General features: G+C 63.1%; 1 protein-coding gene across 1 annotated transcript; it reads right to left on the reverse strand.

Moving 5' to 3' along the window:
- Positions 1 to 748: 748 nt before the first annotated feature.
- Positions 749 to 2,892, reverse strand: MFSD5 (major facilitator superfamily domain containing 5). Its single transcript, XM_080360589.1, has 2 exons — positions 2,836 to 2,892; positions 749 to 2,269 (listed from the first exon to the last, which is right to left on the reverse strand). Exon 2 carries the CDS (start codon positions 2,235 to 2,237, stop codon positions 870 to 872), a length of 1,368 nt encoding a protein of 455 aa, XP_080216715.1. The 5' UTR covers positions 2,238 to 2,269; positions 2,836 to 2,892; the 3' UTR covers positions 749 to 869.
- Between the last annotated feature and the right edge of the window lie 12,825 nt (positions 2,893 to 15,717).

Genomic DNA, 15,717 nt, shown 5'->3' on the forward strand with positions numbered 1-15,717 from the left:
ATCGGCCACGGCGGTGCCGTATAAAGCGGCGGGAGCCCCCTCGCGATCGTGACGGGACAGCGACCCGGTGATGGCCCCGCGATCTCCCACAGACCGAGGCCGTGAGGGCCCCCCGCCCCCCCCCAGCCAGCTCTGCCCCCCGCAACCGCGTCCCCCGGGAGGGGCCCCTGGCCCCCCGAAAGGCTCCCGGGAGCCCCGCCTGCCCTGACCGGGGGTGCTGCCCTGGGCAGGGGCCGTGCTGCGGCTCTTTGCGGGGGGTGACGGCTGGCAGGGCCCCGAGGTGCCAGCGAAGGCAGCGCTGGCTCTTCCTGGTGTCTCCCCAGGCCCTGTCAGCGCTCGGGGGGTGACCCTAGGGGCTCCTGCTCCCCCCTGTCCCCAGCTCGGGGGCTGGTACCTCAAGAACAACTGGTCTTACTGGAAAGACTGAGGCAAAGGTGGCATTAAGTGCCTCACCTGTCGCTGTTTCCCTGCACTCACGAAGGGACAGAGATTCTCCCCAGCCCTCCCAAAGCTGATGTGTTTCTAGAACCAGTTTTTGCTCCCTTTTATCAGCAGCTCAGCTCTAAGAGGGCTTTGGCCCTTCTGATTTTCCCCACAGTGTCCTGACCCTTCTTCCAAGGAGCAGAATCTTGTGGGTTTTCCCCCAATTCCGGACGGAGCTCTCTGACCCTCCTGATGATTTCCCACTGCTGGATTGCACTTCCCGCAGACACCCGGGAAGCAGCAACGCTTTTTATTTCTTTGGGTGTTTTTTATAAAAAAATTGAATATACTCCTCCCTGTGACATTTTGGGGGTCACCAGCGGCTCTGGGGGTACGCCACTCACCCCATGTCCCCCCGGGGAGGTGACACCCATCGCAGGACCCCGTCACAGCTCGGGCGCAGCATCAGCGGCGTCAGGCTGTCCCGGCGGCGCGGGCAGCCGGAGCTCCACGTCGTGGCGGCTGAGGGCGAAGAGGCGGCCGGCGGCCACCAGCGCCAGCAGCATGACGGCCGCACAGAGCCCAAACATGCTCCTGGTGCCCGTCTGGCGGTCGCTGTCGTGGAGAACCAGCAAACCCAGACACGCCAGTAAATTCAGGGGGAGGCGAAACCAGTGCATCAACCCCAAACGATCCTTTTCCGGCACCACTTTCTGGCGGAGGAAACCCATGGCCGGGAAGTAAAGCCCGCAGGAGAGTTCGATGAGGAGGAAGGCGAGGAAGGACTCGGTGGGGCTCTCCTGGCCAGGGCTGGTGGAGAAGGTGAGCATGAAAAGGGAGAAGAAGACGAGGAGGACAGCGAGGGCGAGGAGGTGCACGGGCTGCAGGCGGTACCGCCGGGACACGGCCAGGCGGTACAGCGAAGAGCCCAGCGCGCTGGCGGCCATGAAGGCGGAGAAGACGATGCCCAAGGGAGCGCCGTGGGGATCCAGGACGGGCGTCCAGAGGAAGATGAAGATGTAGATGACACTTTCGTACAGAGCCTGGATGGTGCCCAGCAGAAGGACGCGTCGGTCGGAGAGGAGGCACCTCAAACCGTCGCCGCAGCTTTTGGAGAAAGCTCGTTTCTTCCCATAGTTTTCATCCCAATTTTTCACGGCAAAGAACCCGGACAGCACCAGGAAGGGAATGGAGACCATGAACGGGGCCACCGGGCCCAACCCCAACCACTCGGCGAAGAAATCGGCCGCTGCCCCGGCCGCCACTGCGATTATGTTGTTCCAAAAAGCCGCTCGGGAGAAGGTGACGGCGATCCACTCGCCGGGGAAGTCGTAGTGCTCCACGTGCTCGTGGACGTACCACGCCTCAAAGGCGGAGAAGAGCAGCGCCGTGGACAACCCCCCCAGAACCCTCCCCACCACCAGCACCAGGTAATCCCGGGAGAGTTTAACCAAGCAGCAAATCGAGTAGGTCAAGGAGAAAAGGATGCAGGATTTTTTCCGACCTAATCGATCGACTAAAGACGAAGAAACCAACCCAAAGAGGACGTTGGAGGCGAAGCCGCAGACGTAGAGGATGGCGATCTGTCCCTCCAGGAAGCGGTAGTGCTGGTACAGCTTGTAGAGGTACGGTCCCTGCAGCCAGTCGGCGGCCAGCGCCGGCAGGTAGCCGCGGTAGTAGCCGCGCTGGAAGCGGCGGAAAGCCGGGTTGGCGTGGTGGGGGGCGGCGGGAGGCCGGGGGCGGCAGGCGGGCAGCTCCAGAGCCAGGCAGGCGGCCAGCAGGAGGGCGCAGGCGGCGTAGGAGGCGAGGAGCATGGCGGCGCGGGGACCCCTGGCATCGCCGGGGGCTGCGGAGACCCGGGGGGGCGGGGGGGGTCAGTCACCCCCCGGCCGGCCCCACTGACCCCCCGCCCGCCGCCCTCCCGGGCCAGCCGGCCCCTCCGCAGCTGCCGCAGGGCCCCCGGGCCCCCCCGGCCCCGCTCCCCACAGCCCCCGGGCCCCCCCGGCCCCGCTCCCCACAGCCCCCGGGCCCCCCCGGCCCCGCTCCCCACAGCCCCCGGGCACCCCCGGCCCCGCTCCCCACAGCCCCCGGGACCCCCGGCCCCGCTCCCCCCGGCCCCGCTCCCCACAGCCCCCGGGACCTCCCGGCCCCGCTCCGCACAGCCCCCGCTTCCCCCGGCCCCGCTCCCCACAGCCCCCGGGCCCCCCCCGGCCCCGCTCCCCACAGCCCCCGGGACCCCCGGCCTCGCTCCCCACAGCCCCCGGGACCTCCGGCCCCGCTCCCCCCGGCCCCGCTCCCCACAGCCCCCGGGACCCCCGGCCCCGCTCCCCCCGGCCCCGCTCCCCACAGCCCCCGGGCCCCCCCGGCCCCGCTCCCCACGGCCCCCCGGCCCCGCTCGGTCCCCGAACCCACCTGCCCCTCGGCGCTCCGACCCCTCCGCGCAGCCACTTCCGCTTCCGCCTTGGCCATCTTGGCCCGCGTCACGTGACGCAGGCCCGCTCCCGCCCCGCCTTCCCGCGCTCGGCCGGGGTGCGGGTGTCGTGTCCGTGGGTGTCGTGTCCGTGAGGTGTCCGTGGGGTGTCCGTCTGTGGGGCACAGGCGCCTTAGGGCCCCTCACAGGTGTGTGCAGGGTGCCTGTGGGGCAGCAGTGCCTATAGTGTCCCGTGGGGAGGGTCTGCAGGGTCTCTATAGCGTGTCCGTGTAGCACTAGTGTCTTTAGGGTCCCTCGTGGGCTGTCTGCAGGTGCCTGTGGGGTGTCTGTGGGGTGGCAGCGCATACTGGGCCTCTCGCAGGGGAGCCCGTGGGCTGTGCGGGTCAGTGGTACCTATAGGGACCCACATGGGGTGTCTGCAGCGGTTCACGGGATCACGACATAATGAGGTAGCGAAAGACCCTTTGGAGCACCCAGTGCCACCAGCAACCCAGCGCTGCCCTCACCCGGGCCCCAGCGCCACCTCCCCCCCGTCACCCCCACGGCCGTGACCCCTGGCGGCCCTTGGGTGGGGGAATTGTCTCCAGTCTCCACCCTCACCCTCCCCTGGGCAACTTGAGGCCGTTTCCTCTGCTCCTGGCGCTTGTTCCTGGGGAGCAGAGCCCGACCCCCCTGGCTCCAAGCTCCTTTCAGGCAGTTCAGAGATCAGAAGGTCTCCCCTCAGCTCCTGTTCTCCAGCTGAACCCCCAGGTCCCTCAGCCGCTCCATCACACTTGTGCTCCAGCCCCTCACCAGCTCCGTTCCCTTCTCTCCACTCGCTCCAGCACCTCAAGCTCTTTCTTGGCGTGAGGGGCCCAAAACTGTCCCCAGGATTGGCGGTTTGGCCTCCCCAGGTCCCAGCACAGGGACGGTCGCTGCCCTGGGCCTGCTGGCCACACCAGTGCTGGGACCAGCCAGGATGCTGGTGGCCTCTTGGCCACCTGTGCACACGCTGGCTCATGTTCAGCCGCTGGCACCAACACCCCCAGCGCCTTTTCCAGCCGCTCTTCCCCAGCTGCAGCGTTCATGGGGTTGTTGTGACCCCGGTGCAGGACCCGCACTTGGCCTTGTTGACCCTCAGACAATTGGGCTCAGCACATGGATCCAGATCCCTCGGTAGATCCTTCCCACTCTCCCGCAGATCAACCCCCCACCCCAGCTGCCAAACCGAGGGTGCATGGGTCCCCTGTCCAGATCACCGATATTAAAGAGAACCGGTACAAACACGGAGCGCTGGGGCAGCCCCGTGTCGGGATGTGGCTCCGTTCACCGCAGTTCTTTGGGCCCGGCCACCCAGCCAGGTCTCAACCCGGCTTTGGCAGGATTGGCACCTCCCGGCAGCGTCTGCTTGAGCTCAGCATCGCTCATCAGTGTCCAATCACCAACCAGTGGGGTGTCCGTGGGGTGTCCGTCTGTGGGGCACAGGCGCCTTAGGGCCCCTCACAGGTGTGTGCAGGGTGCCTGTGGGGCAGCAGTGCCTATAGTGTCCCGCGGGGGGGTCTGCAGGGTCTCTATAGCGTGTCCGTGTAGCACTAGTGTCTTTAGGGTCCCTCGTGGGTTGTCTGCAGGTGCCTGTGGGGTGTCTGTGGGGTGGCAGCGCATACTGGGCCTCTCGCAGCACGGACTCAGCTTGGCCAGACTCGGCTCGTCCCGCAGCAGCGGGGCCGGTGGGGCACATGGGGCCGTGCAGCGTCACCCGGTGCAGCGCCTGGCACGGCCTCGCATGGCGCGTTCTCCACACAGCCCGGTTCGGCTCAGCACAGCCTCGTGTTCCCCGCACAGCCCGGCTCAGCACAGCCTCGTGTTCCCCACACAGCCCGGCTCGGCACAGCCTCGTGTTCCCCGCACAGCCCGGCTCGGCACAGCCTCGTGTTCCCCGCACAGCCCGGCTCGGCACAGCCTCGTGTTCCCCGCACAGCCCGACTCGGCACAGCCTCGTGTTCCCCGCACAGCCCAGCTCAGCACAGCCTCGTGTTCTCTGCACAGCCCGGCTAGGCACAGCCTCGTGTTCCCCGCACAGCCCGGCTCAGCACAGCCTCGTGTTCCCCGCACAGCCCGGCTCGGCACAGCCTCGTGTTCCCCGCACAGCCCGGCTCAGCACAGCCTCGTGTTCTCTGCACAGCTCGGCTCGGCACAGCCTCGTGTTCCCCGCACAGCCCGGCTCAGCACAGCCTCGTGTTCCCCGCACAGCCCGGCTCGGCACAGCCTCGTGTTCTCTGCACAGCCCGGCTCGGCACAGCCTCATGTTCCCCGCACAGCCCGGCTCAGCACAGCCTCGTGTTCTCTGCACAGCCCGGCTCGGCACAGCCTCATGTTCCCCGCACAGCCCGGCTCGGCACAGCCTCGTGTTCCCCGAACAGCCCGGCTCAGCACAGCCTCGTGTTCCCTGCACAACCCGGCTCAGCACAGCCTCGTGTTCCCCGCACAGCCCGGTTCAGCTCGGCACAGCCTCGTGTTCCCCGCACAGCCCGGCTCGGCACAGCCTCGTGTTCCCCGCACAGCCCGGTTCAGCTCGGCACAGCCTCGTGTTCCCCGCACAGCCCGGCTCGGCACAGCCTCGCACGGCGCGTCCTCCGCACAGCCTGGCGCGGTGCGGCGGTGCTGAGCCACTGTGCTTGTACAGGATTAGCTGGGGGGTCACTGGGGCAGCAGCACGTGCGGGTGAACCCACGTGGCGGCCGCCGTGCAGCGCCCCGTGCCCAACGCTGTCTCCGCACACCCACTCCCCAAGGTGGCCCCGTGTGTCGCCCCAACGCCTGTGCCAGGAGCCCACCCCCACACCCCCGCATGGCACAAACGCCCCGACCCCCCTGCAAATACCCCTCAAGCAGTTGCCCCAGCCCCTGTGCAAACTCACCAGCCCCTGTGCAATTGCCCCGGCCCTTATGCAAACCCCCCCTCCTGCACTTTCCCCATGCGAGCGCGCTGCCCGTGCCTCAGTTTCCCCGAGTTGCAGGGGCGGCTCCCCACACTCACCGCAGCTGACGGGGCGCCTGCGCGGGGGCTTCCCCGAGTGGGGGTGCAGGAGGGTCCCGGGTCGCCCCCTCACTTGATGCTCAGCCGGGGGCGGCGTGGGGGGGGACAACGGGGGGGGCAGCAGCGGGACAGGGGACAGCAGGGCGGGGGAGGGGAGCAGCAGGGGGGTTGTGGGTGACAGGGTGGGGGGTGACACAGTGGGCAGCAGGGGGGAGGGCAGCAGGAGGGGTGACATTGAGGGTGACAGGGTGAGGGGCAGCAGGGAGGGGGGCAGCAGGGGGGGTGACATTGAGGGTGACAGGGTGGAGGGCAGCAGGGAGGGGGGCAGCAGGGTGGGAGGCAGCAGGGGGGGTGACTTTGAGGGTGACAGGGTGGGGGGCAGCAGGGGGGGTGACACGGTGGGGAGCAGCAGGGGGGGTGACATAGAGGGTGACAAGGTGGGGGGCGACACTGGGGGCAGCCGGGTGGGGGGCAGCAAGGCAGGGGGTGGCACTGGGAGCAGCTGGGTGGGGGACACTGGGGGTGACAGGCGGGGGGACAGCAGGGCGGACAGCCCGGGGGGGGCGCTCGGCGGCAGCGCCGGGGTCCCGGCCAGCCCAGCCCCATGGCGGCGCCGCCCGGCCCCCCCGCTCGCCCGCGGGATTTGCGGCCCGGAGCCGCCGAGCGGGGGCGGGGGGGGGCAGCGCACGTGGCAGCACCCATGGGTGCGGGGGCTGGGCCCCCCCCGCGCCACGCGGGACACCCTGGGTGGGGGGGGGTGGGGTGGACACGAGGGGGCCCGCGGGCTCGTGCTGCCCCCTGGCGGGGATCCGGAGCGCTGCGGGGCCCACGACACTGGGGACATGGGAGGCGGCGGGGACACAGGGGACACAGCGGGACATGAGGGGCACGGGGGACACACGCGGGAATCAGAGAGACATGGGGACATGGGAAACGGGAGGGACACGGGATGCAGGGGGCACGAGGGACACAGTGGAGGGACATGGGAAACACAGGGACCGTGGGAGACGAGGGGACACAGGGAATGTGTGTGACACTGCGGGATGTGGGGGACACAGAAGAGATGAGGGGACATGGGAGGAAGGGACAAAGCAGTGTGGCCTGAACCCATGTGGTGACAGTAGGGGGGGCAGGGGGTGTGTGGGGGCTTTGGGGTACCCGGGGGTGACACTGGGCTCTGCCACCCCTTTGGAGCGTGTGCATATGTGACACGCAGCTGCTGTGTGCGTGTGCCAGCGTGTCACATGTGTGACCAGCCAGCTGCGTGTGCAAGGTGACACGCGTGCCGCCCTCAGCGTCCAGAATGGCTCACTCAGGACACGTGGTGTGTGAAAGAGTGTGACGCGGGACATGCCATGCGCATGCAAGCATGTCACCGAGGTCACGTCACATGTGTGCCGGTGCATGACCCAGGACACGTCATGCATGTGCAAGCTTGTCACCTGGGACATGCCATGTATGTGCAAGCGTGTCACCTGGGACACGTCATGCATGTGCAAGGGTGTCACCTGGAACATGCCACGCATGTGGAAGGGTGTCACCTGGGACTTGCCATGCATGTGCAAGCGTGTCACCTGGAACATGCCATGCATGTGCAAGGGTGTCACCTGGGACATGTCATACATGTGCAAGGGTGTCACCTGGGACAGGTCATGCATGTGGAAGGGTGTCACCTGGGACACGCCATGTATGTGCAAGGGTGTCACCTGGGACACATCATGCATGTGCAAGGGTGTCACCTGGGACATGTCATGCATGTGCAAGGGTGTCACCTGGGACATGCCATGTATGTGCAAGGGTGTCACCTGGGACACGTCATACATGTGCAAGGATGTCACCTGGAACATGCCATGCATGTGCATGCGTGTCACCTGGAACACGCCATGCATGTGCAAGCTTGTCACCTGGGACATGCCATGTATGTGTAAGCGTGTCACCTGGGACACATCATGCATGTGCAAGGGTGTCACCTGGGACATGCCATGTATGTGCAAGCGTGTCAGCTGGGACACGTCATGCATGTGCAAGGGTGTCACCTGGGACGTGTCATGCATGTGCCAGTGTGTTGCTGTGGACAGACCATGTAGACATGTGTCATCCGGAACATGTCATGTGCGTGCAAATGTGTCCCCGAGGTCATGTCACGTGTGTGCGCGTCACCCGGGTCATGCCATACATGTGTAAACATGTCACCTTGGACACACCGTGCTGGCACGTGTCACCCAGAACATGCCACGCACATGCATGTCACCTTGCGGACATAAACCTGTCACCCAGGCCCTGTCGTGTCCCGGCCGCGGTGTGTGACACTGTCATGCGTGTCCCTGTCCCTGGAGGAGGTGGCAGCGCCGTGTCGTGCTGTGTCCTCGCGGTTCGGGAAAAGCGCCTCCCCCGCCCCGTGCCTCAGTTTCCCCAGGCCCGGAGCCCCTGGCCGGGGGGGGAGGGGTAGGAGCGGGGGCGGCCCCGCCGCCCGTGGGGTCACGGAAAATAGTCCGAGTGGAAAACTCCTCCCCCCGGCGCTCAATGGCCGCTTTGTGGCGCCCGGCCCGCGCGGCGCCCGCGGGCGCGTCCCCCCCCCCGCCTCAGTTTCGTCGCGGCGGTGGGGGGGCCACGGGGGCGGTTGGCACGCGCTGGTTGGTGTGCAAGGGCGTGCAGGGGCGTGCGAAGCTATGAAGTGCCGTGGAAAACCCACGCAAAGCCGTGCGGTGAAACACAACGGCAGGCGCAGCTGTGCCGTGTGGTGCAGTGGTGTGCAACGCTGCGGAGAGCTGTGCAACGCGGTGCAACGGTGTGCAACGCTGTGCAACGCTGCGGAGAGCTGTGCAATGCTGTGCAACGGTGTGCAAGAGTGTGCAATGCTGTGCAACGGTGTGCAACGGTGTGCAACGGTGTGCAATGCTGTGCAACGGTGTGCAATGGTGTGCAATGGTGTGCAATGGTGTTCAATGGTGTGCAATGGTGTGCAACGCTGTGCAACGGTGTGCAAGAGTGTGCAATGGTGCGTAATAGTGTGCAACGGTGTGCAATGGTGTTCAATGCTGTGCAATGGTGTGCAATGGTGTGCAATGGTGTGCAACGGTGTGCAATGCTGTGCAACGGTGTGCAAGAGTGTGCAATGGTGTGTAATAGTGTGCAACGCTGTGCAACAGTGTGCAAGAGTGTGCAATGCTGTGCAACGGTGTGCAACAGTGTGCAATGGTGTGCAATGGTGTTCAATGCTGTGCAATGCTGTGCAATGGTGTACAACGGTGTGCAATGGTGTGCAATGGTGTGCAAAGGCATGCAATGCTGTACAATGGTGTACAACGGCGTGCAATGATGTTCAATGCTGTGCAATGCCGTGCAACGGTGTGCAATGGTGTGCAATGCTGTGCAATGGTGTACAACGGCGTGCAATGGTGTGCAAAGGCGTGCAATGCCGCACAACGCCGTGAAGCACTGTGCCGTGCAAACGATGCGCCTTGGCAGGCGGGAACCCCCCGGGGAAGGTTTCCCCCGAGCACGTGGCACAGATTGAGCGTCACCGTGTGGTGCCGCTCCCCACGGGGACCCACTGTCCACACCCCACAGGGACCCACTGTCCACACCCCACAGGGACCCACTGTCCGCTCCCCACGGGGACCCACTGTCCACACCCCACAGGGACCCACCATCTGCACCTCACAGGGACCCACCTCCTGCACTCCACGGGCCCCCGTGGGGCTGGGTGCTGCCATGCGTGGGGGCGGCGCACCCCGGGGCGGGGGTGTGGGTGCAGCTGGGGGGGCAGGAATGCAGCCGGGCGGGTGCTACCGGCACAGGCCTTGCCCGCCCCGGCACGGTGCGCACGCGGGGACACGCCGGCTGCCCCGGCTGCACGCCGTGGGGCACGGCACGGGGGGCACGTGCGTGTGTGGACACACGTGCAGTCGTCTGGGTTCCCACGGTCCTGCGTGGTCACGCACACTTGGCACGGTCTCGCACACTCGTTCATTCCTACACACGCTCGTGCGTGCTCGCACATGCTTGTGCGTGCCCGTATGCACTCGTGTGTGCTCACGCTCACTCGTGCACACACACACACCCTCCCTGTGCTGTCCTGGGGATGCTCCGGGTGCCCTCTGCCCACAGGAGGGACCCAGGCGTCCGGGAGGGGCGCAGGGAGGGGGGTGGGGAGGTGCCTGCCTGCCCCCAGGCCCTGCCTGCTCCTGCCTGCTCCTGCCTGCTCGTGCCTGCTCCTGCCCAGCCTGACAGGCCTGCTCTGCCCTGCCTGTCCCCGCCTGCCCTGCCTGTCCCCGCCCGTGCCATGGCCACCCCTGCCCGTCTCTGGGGGTCCCTGCCTGTCCTGCCTGCATGAGGCCTCGTGCAGGGCGCTGGTGTCCCCCGGCGCCCCCGAGCCCCCGCACACAGGAGCACACGCGTGTTGGTGTGATGCTATGTCCCACGTTGGTATGATGCTGTGTCCCATGTTGGTGTGATGCTCTGTGTCCCATGTTGGTGTGATGCTGTGTCCCATGTTGGTGTGATGCTGTGTCCCATGTTGGTGTGATGCTCTGTGTCCCATGTTGGTGTGATGCTGTGTCCCATGTTGGTGTGATGCTGTGTCCCGTGTTGGTGTGATGCTGTGTCCCGTGTTGGTGTGATGCTGTGTCCCATGTTGGTGTGATGCTCTGTGTCCCGTGTTGGTGTGATGCTGTGTCCCATGTTGGTGTGATGCTGTGTCCCGTGTTGGTGTGATGCTGTGTCCCGTGTTGGTGTGATGCTGTGTCCCATGTTGGTGTGATGCTCTGTGTCCCGTGTTGGTGTGATGCTGTGTCCCACGTTGGTGTGATGCTGTGTCCCATGTTGGTGTGATGCTCTGTGTCCCATGTTGGTGTGATGCTGTGTCCCACGTTGGTATGATGCTGTGTCCCATGTTGGTGTGATGCTCTGTGTCCCATGTTGGTGTGATGCTGTGTCCCATGTTGGTGTGATGCTGTGTCCCATGTTGGTGTGATGCTCTGTGTCCCATGTCGTTGTGATGCTCTGTGTCCCATGTTGGTGTGATGCTGTGTCCCGTGTTGGTGTGATGCTGTGTCCCGTGTTGGTGTGATGCTGTGTCCCATGTTGGTGTGATGCTCTGTGTCCCGTGTTGGTGTGATGCTGTGTCCCATGTTGGTGTGATGCTGTGTCCCGTGTTGGTGTGATGCTGTGTCCCGTGTTGGTGTGATGCTGTGTCCCATGTTGGTGTGATGCTCTGTGTCCCGTGTTGGTGTGATGCTGTGTCCCGTGTTGGTGTGATGCTGTGTCCCACGTTGGTGTGATGCTGTGTCCCACGCTGGTGTGATGCTGTGTCCCACGTTGGTGTGATGCTGTGTCCCATGTTGGTGTGATGCTCTGTGTCCCATGTTGGTGTGATGCTGTGTCCCACGTTGGTGTGATGCTGTGTCCCATGTTGGTGTGATGCTCTGTGTCCCATGTTGGTGTGATGCTGTGTCCCACGTTGGTGTGATGCTGTGTCCCATGTTGGTGTGATGCTCTGTGTCCCATGTTGGTGTGATGCTGTGTCCCATGTTGGTGTGATGCTGTGTCCCATGTTGGTGTGATGCTGTGTCCCACGTTGGTGTGATGCTGTGTCCCATGTTGGTGTGATGCTGTGTCCCGTGTTGGTGTGATGCTCTGTGTCCCATGTTGGTGTGATGCTCTGTGTCCCACGTTGGTGTGATGCTCTGTGTCCCACGTTGGTGTGATGCTGTGTCCCGTGTTGGTGTGATGCTGTGTCCCGTATTGGTGTGATGCTGTGTCCCACGTTGGTGTGATGCTGTGTGTCCCGTGTTGGTGTGATGCTGTGTCCCACGTTGGTGTGATGCTCTGTGTCCCGTGTTGGTGTGATGCTGTGTCCCGTGTTGGTGTGATGCTGTGTCCCACGTTGGTGTGATGCTGTGTCCCATGTTGGTGTGATGCTGTGTCCCGTGTTGGTGTGATGCTGTGTCCCGTGTTGGTGTGATGCTGTGTGTCCCATGTTGGTGTGATGCTGTGTCCCATGTTGGTGTGATGCTGTGTCCCACGTTGGTGTGATGCTCTGTGTCCCATGTTGGTGTGATGCTGTGTCCCGTATTGGTGTGATGCTGTGTCCCATGTTGGTGTGATGCTGTGTCCCGTGTTGGTGTGATGCTGTGTCCCGTGTTGGTGTGATGCTCTGTGTCCCGTGTTGGTGTGATGCTCTGTGTCCCGTGTTGGTGTGATGCTGTGTCCCATGTTGGTGTGATGCTGTGTCCCGTGTTGATGTGATGCTCTGTGTCCCATGTTGGTGTGATGCTGTGTGTCCCATGTTGGTGTGATGCTGTGTCCCACGTTGGTGTGATGCTGTGTCCCACGTTGGTGTGATGCTGTGTCCCGTGTTGGTGTGATGCTGTGTCCCGTGTTGATGTGATGCTCTGTGTCCCATGTTGGTGTGATGCTGTGTGTCCCATGTTGGTGTGATGCTGTGTCCCACGTTGGTGTGATGCTGTGTCCCACGTTGGTGTGATGCTGTGTCCCATGTTGGTGTGATGCTGTGTCCCGTGTTGGTGTGATGCTCTGTGTCCCGTGTTGGTGTGATGCTGTGTCCCGTATTGGTGTGATGCTCTGTGTCCCATGTTGGTGTGATGCTCTGTGTCCCGTATTGGTGTGATGCTCTGTGTCCCATGTTGGTGTGATGCTGTGTCCCGTGTTGGTGTGATGCTGTGTCCCATGTTGGTGTGATGCTGTGTCCCGTATTGGTGTGATGCTCTGTGTCCCACGTTGGTGTGATGCTCTGTGTCCCATGTTGGTGTGATGCTCTGTGTCCCACGTTGGTGTGATGCTGTGTCCCGTGTTGGTGTGATGCTGTGTCCCACGTTGGTGTGATGCTGTGTCCCGTGTTGGTGTGATGCTGTGTCCCGTGTTGGTGTGATGCTGTGTCCCATGTTGTGTGATGCTGTGTCCCGTGTTGGTGTGATGCTCTGTGTCCCATGTTGGTGTGATGCTGTGTCCCGTGTTGGTGTGATGCTCTGTGTCCATGTTGGTGTGATGCTGTGTCCCATGTTGGTGTGATGCTGTGTCCCATGTTGGTGTGATGCTGTGTCCCATGTTGGTGTGATGCTGTGTCCCATGTTGGTGTGATGCTCTGTGTCCCGTGTTGGTGTGATGCTGTGTCCCGTGTTGATGTGATGCTCTGTGTCCCATGTTGGTGTGATGCTGTGTCCCATGTTGGTGTGATGCTGTGTCCCATGTTGGTGTGATGCTGTGTCCCGTATTGGTGTGATGCTCTGTGTCCCACGTTGGTGTGATGCTCTGTGTCCCATGTTGGTGTGATGCTGTGTCCCACGTTGGTGTGATGCTGTGTCCCATGTTGGTGTGATGCTGTGTCCCACGTTGGTGTGATGCTCTGTGTCCCGTGTTGGTGTGATGCTGTGTCCCGTGTTGGTGTGATGCTGTGTCCCATGTTGGTGTGATGCTGTGTCCCGTGTTGATGTGATGCTCTGTGTCCCATGTTGGTGTGATGCTGTGTGTCCCATGTTGGTGTGATGCTCTGTGTCCCACGTTGGTGTGATGCTGTGTCCCATGTTGGTGTGATGCTGTGTCCCGTGTTGGTGTGATGCTCTGTGTCCCGTGTTGGTGTGATGCTGTGTCCCACGTTGGTGTGATGCTGTGTCCCATGTTGGTGTGATGCTGTGTCCCGTGTTGGTGTGATGCTCTGTGTCCCGTGTTGGTGTGATGCTGTGTCCCGTATTGGTGTGATGCTCTGTGTCCCATGTTGGTGTGATGCTGTGTCCCGTATTGGTGTGATGCTCTGTGTCCCATGTTGGTGTGATGCTGTGTCCCGTGTTGGTGTGATGCTGTGTCCCATGTTGGTGTGATGCTGTGTCCCGTATTGGTGTGATGCTCTGTGTCCCACGTTGGTGTGATGCTCTGTGTCCCATGTTGGTGTGATGCTCTGTGTCCCACGTTGGTGTGATGCTCTGTGTCCCGTGTTGGTGTGATGCTGTGTCCCACGTTGGTGTGATGCTGTGTCCCGTGTTGGTGTGATGCTGTGTCCCATGTTGGTGTGATGCTGTGTCCCATGTTGGTGTGATGCTGTGTCCCATGTTGGTGTGATGCTCTGTGTCCCGTGTTGGTGTGATGCTCTGTGTCCCATGTTGGTGTGATGCTGTGTCCCATGTTGGTGTGATGCTCTGTGTCCCATGTTGGTGTGATGCTGTGTCCCGTATTGGTGTGATGCTGTGTCCCATGTTGGTGTGATGCTCTGTGTCCCATGTTGGTGTGATGCTCTGTGTCCCGTGTTGGTGTGATGCTCTGTGTCCCACGTTGGTGTGATGCTGTGTCCCGTATTGGTGTGATGCTGTGTCCCGTGTTGGTGTGATGCTCTGTGTCCCGTGTTGGTGTGATGCTCTGTGTCCCGTGTTGGTGTGATGCTGTGTCCCATGTTGGTGTGATGCTGTGTCCCGTGTTGGTGTGATGCTGTGTCCCATGTTGGTGTGATGCTGTGTCCCATGTTGGTGTGATGCTCTGTGTCCCGTGTTGGTGTGATGCTCTGTGTCCCATGTTGGTGTGATGCTGTGTCCCATGTTGGTGTGATGCTCTGTGTCCCATGTTGGTGTGATGCTGTGTCCCGTATTGGTGTGATGCTGTGTCCCATGTTGGTGTGATGCTCTGTGTCCCATGTTGGTGTGATGCTGTGTCCCATGTTGGTGTGATGCTCTGTGTCCCATGTTGGTGTGATGCTGTGTCCCGTATTGGTGTGATGCTGTGTCCCATGTTGGTGTGATGCTCTGTGTCCCATGTTGGTGTGATGCTCTGTGTCCCGTGTTGGTGTGATGCTCTGTGTCCCACGTTGGTGTGATGCTGTGTCCCGTATTGGTGTGATGCTGTGTCCCGTGTTGGTGTGATGCTCTGTGTCCCGTGTTGGTGTGATGCTCTGTGTCCCGTGTTGGTGTGATGCTGTGTCCCATGTTGGTGTGATGCTGTGTCCCGTGTTGGTGTGATGCTGTGTCCCGTATTGGTGTGATGCTCTGTGTCCCATGTTGGTGTGATGCTCCGGATCCCGTGATGCCCTGGGAGCGCCAGGGGGGCCCTGGTGTGACCCATGTGGGGGTAGGGGATCACTAGCAGGCTTTGCACCCCTGCCCAGCCTGGAGCCTGTGGGGTGTCACGTGCATCTGGTGCGAGGACGTGCATGGGGACACACGCCACTCAGCGTGGCCGTGCAAGGCTGGCACCAGCACCCCCCCCGCCCCGTACAACCCCTGCACGGGCCCCCCCACCCCCTTGCACCCTCGTGTGCCCCCTGCACGGCTCCCGCTGCCCGGACCCCCCGTTCTGGCCCCGTGTGAGGCCACCGGCAGCTGGGCGGGGGCAGCTGCTGGTTTTAATTACCTGCAGGTAATTGGGACCTTTGGCTGCAGTGAGGACCTTTTGGGGGCCACCACGTGGCACTGGGACATGAGCGGGTCCCCTCCCTCAGGGTCCCAGGGACGGGCACACGCAGGAGGCACAGGGACATGGGAGTGGCCCAAGGGGATGTGAGTGAGGGGACACGGGGTGGCACAGGGGACACACATGAGGGAACACGGTGGCACAGGGTGACATGGGGGGTGCACACGGAGGGACACGGGGTGGCACAGGGAGTGGCATGAGGGGACATCGGGGGCACACATTAGGGGATGTGGGGTGGCCCAGTGGGACGTGGGGGGGGACACAGAGGGGACACGGGGTGGCTGGAGGAAGGAGGTGGAGGTGACAGGAGGCACGGGGGACATGAGGGCACACGAGGGTGTACCCACTGCATGGATCGCTTTGGGGGGTGACACGGGGACTGGGGGGGGGAATGAGGAGACTGGGGACTGGGGAGGGGGCTGCTGGGGGCCTGG

Source organism: Nesoenas mayeri (assembly GCF_963082525.1).
Source record: "Nesoenas mayeri genome assembly, chromosome: 28".
NCBI lineage: Eukaryota > Metazoa > Chordata > Aves > Columbiformes > Columbidae > Nesoenas > Nesoenas mayeri.